Genomic DNA, 10278 nt, shown 5'->3' on the forward strand with positions numbered 1-10278 from the left:
TTCCCCCTCACTAACTACCTCAAATGACTTCCCAAACAATAGTAATGTATCCCCTACCTTCCCTTTATCACATTACCCCCAATCCAAACAAGCCCTTAGGTATAAGGGTGGGGTAAGCCCAAAATGACCTTATACCCACCAAGCACAAACATTAGCTTAAATAGAAGTTTTTGTCTTTTATCTTTCACTATACTTTATCTCATTGATTTAGCCTTATAATCATTTTGAGTCCTAGTTGGTATAAGGGCACATTAAAAATCCTCTTATGCGAAATAACCTTATGCTTATATCAAATAGTCCCTTCAAGATTCACATGAATATTATAGAGACCCATCTAACTGCACACAAAAAAAGAAAAATTACCTTCTCAGCTTCCACCACAATCATAAGACGACCAAGAATCTCATGATCAGACAACCTTGAGAACCTAACTAGTGCACATCTACTCTGAATCGGCTCGATGATCTTGGACGAAGTGTTGCACGCAAGAGCAAACCTAGTAGAGTTCGAGTAGATCTCCATGGTCCTCCTCAATGCTTGTTGTGCTCCAGAAGTCATGCTACAAATTAATTTCAACAATAAAACATAATAAACAACAGAAAAAAATCCAAGTTTACACTGCTTTCAACAACAAAAAACCTCCCATCAAGTCACCTGTCGGCTTCGTCTAGAATTATAACCTTGTGGCGACCCGGCGGCAAAGTCACCTTCTTCTGTGCAAACATCTTGATCTTGTTCCTCACAACATCTATCCCCCTGCAGAAACCAAATCAAAAATAAAAATTACGGCAACAAGATTAAAAGCAGGGCCACTTGCATTTTATACCCCAAAGTTTCACCCTTTTTTACTTCGAAACCCCGAACTTCTGTCCTGACAATTTGATACCTAAAGTCCTAACCTTGTTCCCCACTTGTTCCAAACTCACAAAAAAAACCCTTAAATTTCGCAACAAAATTGCTTCCTATGCACTTTTATACTATAATATTCTCGAATAAAACTAAAACTAGAACCTTGGGACATCAAAGTTAAAAAAAACGGTGAACCCTTGGCGTATTAAAGTGTAAATAACATTTAGAATTATAACAGAAATATTAGGAAATTCCTATACCTATCATCTGATGCGTTGAGTTCAAGAACCCCCTCCTTGAAATTAGGGCCAAGTAGCTCATGAGCTAGGGCAAGAATGCTCGTGGTCTTCCCGGTCCCCGGCGGTCCCTGCAAATCAAAGCAAAGCTCAAATCGAGTCTCTGGTAGTAATTTCAAGGGGGAAATTATAAACTTTCAAAATTTAGGGGTTTTTTTTTCTAAATTTACCGAGAGAATGAGATTGGGCATGTTGCCGTCGCGAGCGATGACCTGGAGGCGGGAGAGGGCGTCGCCATTGCCGACGACGTCGGCGACTTTGGTCGGCCGGTACTTTTCCACCCATGGGATCTCGTAGTAGCTGATGGAGGACGAGGAGGAATAAGCAGCCATGAAAGCGATCGGAGAGGAGAAAACCCTCGAGAGTTATGGAGGGAAATTCTTGGAGGAAAGAGAAAGGAGCTTGGAGGTTTTCGGGGAGTGTTAATGGGCCGACTGTTGCGAAACTTTTGGGCTTAGGTGGGATAGCAACTGAGAAGGCCACTTATGAGACACATAACAGGTGGCCCGTTTGTAGCCTGCTGCCACTTAAAAGTGGTTGAAAAAGGGCTAAATTGCTCTTAAGGGGCTGTTTGGTTGGTTTCCTAAAATTAAATATAAAGAAAATAGGATCCCGGAAACCATTAAAACTTGATTTACATCCATTTTTATCCTTAAAAATTATCCACATCATTCAATAATATGGTGATAACTTATCTCATCTCATCTTCTTTCTTACTTTTAAGAATGAACCAAATACAAGAAATGAGTCACATCATCCATCCTATCTCATCTCATCTTTAAAAATGAGTCACATCATCTAATAATATGGTGACAACTCATCTCATCTCCTTAAAAAATTATTTCCATCCATTTCCTCAAAAAAAAAATCATGAAATGGGTTTTCTAAAGATGAGTCACATCATCCGATAATATAATGACAATTTATCTCATCTCATCTCTTTTATTAGCTTTAAGAATAAACCAAACACAAGAAAAGAACCTATTATAGAAAATAAATTTCTTATAATTGATTTCCTTGTTTTTTTAGCCAACCAAACAACCTAAAAACAAGTCATGAAATTTGTTTCTTAAAAATTTACTCGCATCATCCATTAATATGGTGACAACTCATCTCATCTCATCTCCTTTCTTACTTTTAAGAAGTAAACCAAACACAAGAAAAGAACCTATTATAGGAAATATGTTTCCTTTTCTTTGATTTCCTTTTTTTTAGCCAATCAAATAGCCCCTAAATGCCTTGTTATTTCTCAAAAATGCAGTTATATACCACAAGTTTCAAACCGAAGTAAAAAATATCATCAGTTATAAAAAAATATTTGCTACATTCTATCAACCAGACATGAAAATATGCTTAGAATATTCCCACGTGCTACTTCATTTAAGTGCAAATTACCTTTATTTGGTGTATTAATTACAATTCTACCAACCTTATAAGTATCATTCCTTCTCTTCTTCTTCATCTTCTTCTTCCTCTTCAAAATTTAACTATTTTGCTTCAGGTTAAAACCCCAGAATTAGGACCTAATTCAGCTCGTCAACTCCAAATTAGCCTGCTCTCGCTCATCTACAATGGCTAGAGTCAATCATTAGAGACATAAAACCCTAACTTTTAGTTGTAGATCTTTTTTTTTGGAGGGGGGGTGGGGATTTTAGGAAACTTGGTGGTATTAGTAAAGCTTGGGATTTTCTTTATTATATAGGGGGCAAAAGGGATTTACGTCTTTTTGGGAATGCTGTTGAGCAAATTTACATGGCGAACAACTTAGGGTGTTTTTTGCTCAGTATTAAAACATAGGGTATATGAGTTTGTTGGGAAACAATTGAGTATTTAATTGAAATTTAGCCTTAGAAAATGGTGTACTTTACAAAATAATGATCACACGTAAGAGTCTGCTCGGTTGCACGTATCTTAAAAGAAAAAGTTAAAAGTGTTGTGCACAACAAGAGATTAGATCACAATGAAATTCTCGCTTCTCAAAGGAAACAAGAACCAAAAGCCAGATATCTCATCAAAGTGAGATATCAGCTCTTCCTCTCGTCAGCTCTAGGACTGCGCGTCGAGGGAACCTACAAGCTATTACAAATCACGGTAAGAACACAAATTTTACGTGGTTCGGCAAATAGCCTACGTCCACGGGGCAAGGAGGGGGAGATCTACTATTAGAGGGAGAGATTCAACTAGGGTTTACAATCACTCAATCTAAACCCTCACACAAACTCTCAGATCCCTCACAATATCTCTCTACAAAGGATGCACAAAACCTTAGAGAAGGACTGCTCAAACACTCCTAGATGCTGCCTGCGATTTTCTCCTACAGCCGAAAAGAATCCCCGCAGCAAAAATTCTCCTCGCACGCCGCCTGCAGCAAAAACCAGCCGCAAATCTCTCCTCTGTGCGTTTTATTTTTCCAAACCCCTCACTTCGCTCTTTCACCCCCGAAACCCTAGGCAAATAGAGTTTTTATAGGCTAATGTGTCGGGTGGGCCTTTTTCCGCACCTGGCATCTTTCATTTACTCGTGACCCCACTAACTTCACGTGTTCGCAATTCTCCACCTCGGCGAAGTTTTTCCAAAACTGAGCCGACACTAACCAAAACAAATGTCTCACTTGTTGTATCCAGTACGTCATGGCAACAGACTCATGACAACAGACTCCATCCACAACAGGTCGAGACCCAAACGGGAGTGCGAACACTCAACCCAAACCAAATAGTGTCTACTCACCAAATCAAACTGAGCCTACACCGATTACACCAAATGCCTCACTTGCTGAGACCCAAATGGGAGTGCAAACACTCACCCCAAATGTCGATGTCGCTCACCAAATCGATCTCACCCCCATCAACTAATCCAAACCCGGCTGCATCATAAAGACTGCCTACGTATCCTCTTGCCCAAGGAATCAAGCCGAACGTAGTTCACCCCAAATGGCCTCCAAAGGCCCTCAAACAAATAGAAAAGTCTGCAACTCTTCTTCAATATCACCAAACGATCTGCAACTGATAGCACTCTCAATAGCTCCAAATTGAGACAAATCAAACACCTCCATCTGAGGTGAACCAATGGCCGTATCCAAATTAAGTCCATCACCTGCAATCGAATCCAACTTATCATCTGCATCTAAATCCAAATGATCCCCAATCTGTGTCACCTCAGCTGGAATCCCAAATGATACAGTATGATCTAGAGTCTCCACCCAACGTGGAGTAGCATCACTCTCCACCCGCTGCGATGTCCCAAAGATCTGATCACCACTCTCCACCTGCCGAGAGTTAAACGTGACATACCTGCTCAGAACAAAATCAGAAGCCAATACCTGATAATCAAACACGTCTCTGACTCCCAAATGTGCTATCGGATCAAATCTCACATCCACGATGTGACCAAGTGCTGGGTAGCCAAACATCCGATGCAACCTAAAATCTAAAGTAGCTTCACCAGATCCAAAATCTCTACATGCAGCAGTCGGCAACCTATGTATAAGATGGCACAAACATGTCGTAGCCTGCACACCAATGCCAATGCTCGACATCAAACGCCGATCCTCCTCCAGAAAGGAACAGCTCCACAAATCTGCCATCTCGCCTCGTCGCCTCAAAGTTTCCATACCAATGAAGTGTCTCCTATTGCCGTGAGCTCGGTACAAATGCAGAAATAGATCCCTCTTGTACCTTCCTCTAACATCAGACTGAAATACCTTCACCTTTCTGCCAATACACTTTCTCTATTTGTTGCGGGCTTCTAGGACTTCACACCAACGGGACTTGGTTGCAACCCATCAATGCCTAAAGCAATCCCCAACTACGGAAACCACATATCTATTACCTCCCAATGATGCTCCCTTGGAAGGCCCCCGAATGCCTGAATAAACATCCATCAAAAGACCCCTCGAATGATGGATAGAAGTGCCAAACTCCACACCGGTCTTCTCGCTCATACCAATGGGTTCACAGGACTTCAAACTGCAGGTCAAAGCACTCCTCAATAATCTATACACAACATTTCCAATCAAATAACCCAGCATCAAACAACGCCACAGTCTAGCCGAATCTCGGAACCATCAAGCGAGCAACCTATGGTAGGGTTCGGACAAGACTCCCTTCAGAAGATGAAGAATCTGATGCCGGCTCCGCTGTTGCATCTGATAATACGGTATCTAGCGAGGGACAACCCCGCGAGGCACTTATGATAAGTACGGAGCAAGTGGCCAAAATGCTTGAAGACGCCTAGCCGAATCTGATGAAGTCGTCATCTCCTTATCAATCGCCGTGCTTCCGAGCAAATAATACAAATTGCTCCTTCTGACACCCTTCATCACAATCATGGACCCAATGTGACCTTCAAACGTGCATCCACCAAGTTCACTTTATAGCCAGATGCCACCAAAGCTCCTAGTGAAATGATGTTCTTCGACAACTGCAGAACGAACCTCACTTCTTCCAACTCCCGCACCATCCCGTCACTCATCTTAATCCGAACGGTACCAATACCACTAATAGAGCATGCATGTCCATTACCCATGAGCACAACATCCTCTCTTTCCAACTTCTGAAAGCTGGAGAACCAATCCCTCCTAGGGCAAACGTGGTATGAAGCACCCGAATCCAACATCCACTCTGTAGAGTTAGCAACACAAACTGACGGTAGTGCAAACAACGAATAGCCCGAAGAATCCGAATCTGAATTGTTGCCACTAGTCTTGACAACATTCACCTCTGAAACTTGTACAGCTTTTCCCTTATTCTTCTCGGCTCGATCTAACTTTGGGCATTTGGCTTTCCAATGTCCATCCTCTTTACAAAAGGAACATTGATTCCTACGAATCCCACGATGTGCACCTCTAGACCGCGACCTCCTGCTTCGGTTTGAACCACGACCATGAACTACTAATGCATCTCCCGATGCCTTCTCGGAGGACTCATCGACACTCTTCCTCAACTCATAATTCACCAACGCTGAGGTCACCTCCTTATAACTAACAGTAGTTCTTCCATTAATCATAGTTAGGACAAAAGTACCATAATCATCCTCGGGCAACGACACATTGGCCATGTCTGAAAGTAGCTTTGTGAAGTTGTTAACATGCTCCCTAATGGAAACTCCCCTCTTCATCTTGAACTTGTAAAACCTCTTCTTCAAGTGAAGTCGATTCTCAATGCTCTTAGTAAGATACTTTTCATAGAGTGTTTCCCACATCTTCTTCGCCGACGTCTCATTCATCACGTCATAAATAAGATCCGGCGTCAAGCATGATCGAATAACTCCACACGCCCTACTATTCATCTTCTTCCAAACCTTAGCTTCCATCTCGCCCATGTTGTCGATCTAATCTTCAAATAAGAATCCTTCAGCAAATCCTTCAAACAAGCTCCCAAGTCCAACCCGGAGCTCTGATACCACTTGTTGTGCGCAGCGAAAATTTCGGCAGCACCTCCGGTGCGCAAGGTGCACAATAAGAGATTAGATCACAATGAAATTCTCGTTTCTCAAAGGAAACAAGAACCAAAAGCCAAATATCTCATCAAAGTGAGATATCAGCTCTTCCTCTCGTCAGCTCTAGGACTGCGCGTCGAGGGAACCTACAAGCTATTACAAATCACGGCAAGAACACAAATTTTACGTGGTTCGGCAAATAGCCTACGTCCACGGGGCAAGGAGGGGGAGATCTACTATTAGAGGGAGAGATTCAACTAGGGTTTACAATCACTCAATCTAAACCCTCACACAAACTCTTAGATCCCTCACAATATCTCTCTACAAAGGATGCACAAAACCTTAGAGAAGGACTGCTCAAACACTCCTAGCTGCTGCCTGCGATTTTCTCCTACAGCCGAAAAGAATCCCCGCAGCAAAAATTCTCCTCGCACGCCGCCTGCAGCAAAAACCAGCCGCAAATCTCTCCTCTGTGCGTTTTATTTTTCCAAACCCCTCACTTCGCTCTTTCACCCCCGAAACCCTAGGCAAATAGAGTTTTTATAGGCTAATGTGTCGGGTGGGCCTTTTTCCGCACCTGGCATCTTTCATTTACTCGTGACCCCACTAACTTCACGTGTTCACAATGAGTATAATAAAATCAAAGTTAAAGTCAAATCAATTTAGCATAAATATATGAGAATAAAAATAATAAATAGCTAGAGAATGAGTTTAGAAAAACTTCTCTAAAATAAAGATTAATTACCCTAGAAGGGGGTGAATAGGGTATTTGTTAATCTAATCCGATATTAATGCTAATTTAAAACTGATTAACTAATTTATTCTTGCTAGTGGGATATTTTATAACTTATGAGCAAGGATGTGTAATTAAAACAAGGGCGATATAAACATGAACAAATATGCAAAAGAGATAGTGACAAATGACAATCGAAAACACACAATGTGATCACGAAGTTCGGCCACACTCGACATACGTCTCCACTCCCCACTCTCGAGGAGAATCTCCATTATCTTAAAAATCACTACACAATTGGTTTTCAACGCTCACCGACAAACATTTACAACTCACACAATGCAATCACACAATACAGCCTCTAAGTGTTGGCCTCTCACATGTCGTATCCCTAAAGTGCTCGGATTTACAACCTCTTCCTAGGCTTTACAACCGACGTCACTCCTCTTGGAATCAACCACGTCTCTCACCCACCACTCCTCTCGGTGTACTTGTGTATTACAATATGATCTCAATAAATAGTCTCACAAATATAAAGTTTTTATTCTCTAACAAGATGAGAACTTAATTAAGCTCACACTCAATGTATCACTCACCACAACCCAATTATATAATGTATGAAATACTAAAAGCTCAATAGGTGGTGTGTGTACATCTAAGGGTTAAAAAGTTTAGTGGATGTCCACTTAAGTGGACACAAGTTTTGCTCTATATATATATATAAAGCTAGAAATTGAGTTTAGATAAAACTTCTCTGAAAAATAAGAGTGAGAGAGATTGAGATTGAAGCCCAAACACGAAATATATGATCTCTTCCTCTTGTGAAAACTTCTTCACATAAACTCTTGTAAAAATACACTTTTAAATACACTTAACCCCTTGTAAACTTATTTTAAAACTTTTCTTAGATTATTCAGACGTTAGAGAGTAAGGGGTATATATAGGTTCATGAAACAAAGCCTAAAGCCAAGAAAATCCAAGCAAAAAGATAAAAACCCTAAAAAATTAGAAAGTTAGAAAACTAGCCGTTACAGTGCTATCAGTCGACTGATACTGTTCATCAATCGATTGATGAGATGACCGTTATAGGTCGCTCATCCGTCATCGGTTGACTGATGAACTCATCAGTCGACTGATAACCTGCATCGGTCGACTGATGGTTCATCAGTCGACTAAGAAGAAACTTTTTGCTTTTCCAGTCACTTTTATCGGTCAACTGATGATTTCATCAGTCAACTGATAACGTACACAAGGTATATCATGTACAGTAAATTTTAACTTTGAACCCTTTTAAAAATAGCAAATAAATTCTAAAAATTATAAAATTTGGGAAATTGTTTATAAACATGAAAATAAACATGTTACAAAGGAAATTTTTGAAATATCATTTTTTGTTTGTGAAATCTCTTCATTTTGTAAAAACTCATAAATATGTGTTTATTTAAAACACATGATTTTTGATACTTGACTTAAACCAAGTTATGAAGTCTTTTTGAATTGATTTATATACTTAATAAAAGATGTATACAAGGATTATTTTGTCCATAAACTAATAACACGATATTTTCTTAAAAATATCCAAATTGTGATTAAAGAATGTGTGTATGTATAATATTGAGCTTGAAGTATCAACACACAATATATAAATCCTAAACTAATATACCCAAATGTATGCATATGAAGCTTTGAATCTTTGACTTTATTGAAATTTGCTTCGTTTCATATATCGTTAGCCTAGATATATAATAAACAAAACACAAACACTAGGAAAAAAAATAGTTTTAAATTGTTTGTTAATCATCAAAACTAGATTAGATAGTAGGCTCATAAACATGAGTCCTAACAAAAGAGAGGTAGAGATTTGAAGATAAAATTCTTCTCTTTGTAAAACTCCTTCAAACAAACAAACACGCTTGATTTTCTCTTAAAACCCCTTAAACAAACTTGCAAAACCTCTTTCTAAACTTCCATGAAGAAACAAATGAGTTATGAGGGTCATGTATAGCATCTTAAAAGAAATCAGCCAAAAACTAGTCATTATAGCCAAAAGACCGTTGATCGACCGACTAGTCTTTTAGATCGGTCGACTGGTCTTTTGGATTGGTTGACCGATTCGACTATAAAACTGAAGGCCGAAAAAATGCACTGGTCGGTCAACTTAAAAATTACATCAGTCGAATGATGCAAGAGGATTGGTCAACTTATGAAACCAATCGGTCGACCGATAACACTATTCATAGAAACCTAAATTTTAAAAAGCTGAAAATGTTTATATATATATATAAACATGTTAAAAAATGAATTTTTAAAAAATCATTTCCTATTTATGAAAACTCATTATTTTTGCAAAACATGTGCGAAATCATTAAATACATGATTTTCATGAAATCATTTCAAAGACATTATCTTTCCAAATTATTGTATAATGTAATAGATATAAAACAAGTGTGTATGTATATAGATGCATCTATTTGCTTCATATTTATATGGCTAAACTCATTTACAAAGATATATTAAAAAATCTTTTAATAGGGCGAATAATCAATAAAAGCGATAACATAATTAATGTGTACATGTATGGTTTGAGATTTAAGTATAAACACATAAAGTAAAACCTAAACTACTACACTCAAGCAAATGATCTTCATTTAGCTCGATCTTGGTAGTGGATGAAGCGATAATGTATCTTGACTTGAATTGCAACAGCTTCATTCCAATATCCACCAACCTCTAAAATATCGTCGTTAAGGCGCAAATCCTTCCAACCTTCGACCTGGATGCATATTGGAAGAAAACACGAATACTAGAAAATATCATTAGGAATTGTTTGTTAATCATCAAAACTAGATTAGATAGTAGGCTCATAAACATGAGACCTAACCATCTCCCCCTTTTTGATGATGACAAACAATCTTCACAAAATATAAAAATATAGAATACACATAGTTTAACCAATAGTAAACA

At 39.0% G+C, this 10278-nt stretch overlaps 1 protein-coding gene across 1 annotated transcript in view; it reads right to left on the reverse strand.

Annotated features, from left to right (window-relative positions):
• The window catches only part of LOC109838651 (replication factor C subunit 2), a 13295-nt gene extending 11735 nt beyond the window's left edge, over nt 1-1560 (reverse strand). Inside the window, exons 1-4 of the mRNA XM_020407076.1 lie at nt 1316-1560; nt 1110-1216; nt 655-756; nt 364-559 (exon numbers count right to left, since the gene is read on the reverse strand). Coding sequence (XP_020262665.1) covers nt 364-559; nt 655-756; nt 1110-1216; nt 1316-1477 — 567 coding nt within the window. The 5' untranslated portion in view covers nt 1478-1560. The remainder of the gene's footprint in view (nt 1-363; nt 560-654; nt 757-1109; nt 1217-1315) is intronic.

Source organism: Asparagus officinalis, chromosome 4 (genome assembly GCF_001876935.1).
Source record: "Asparagus officinalis chromosome 4, Aspof.V1, whole genome shotgun sequence".
Taxonomy (NCBI): Eukaryota; Viridiplantae; Streptophyta; class Magnoliopsida; order Asparagales; family Asparagaceae; genus Asparagus; species Asparagus officinalis.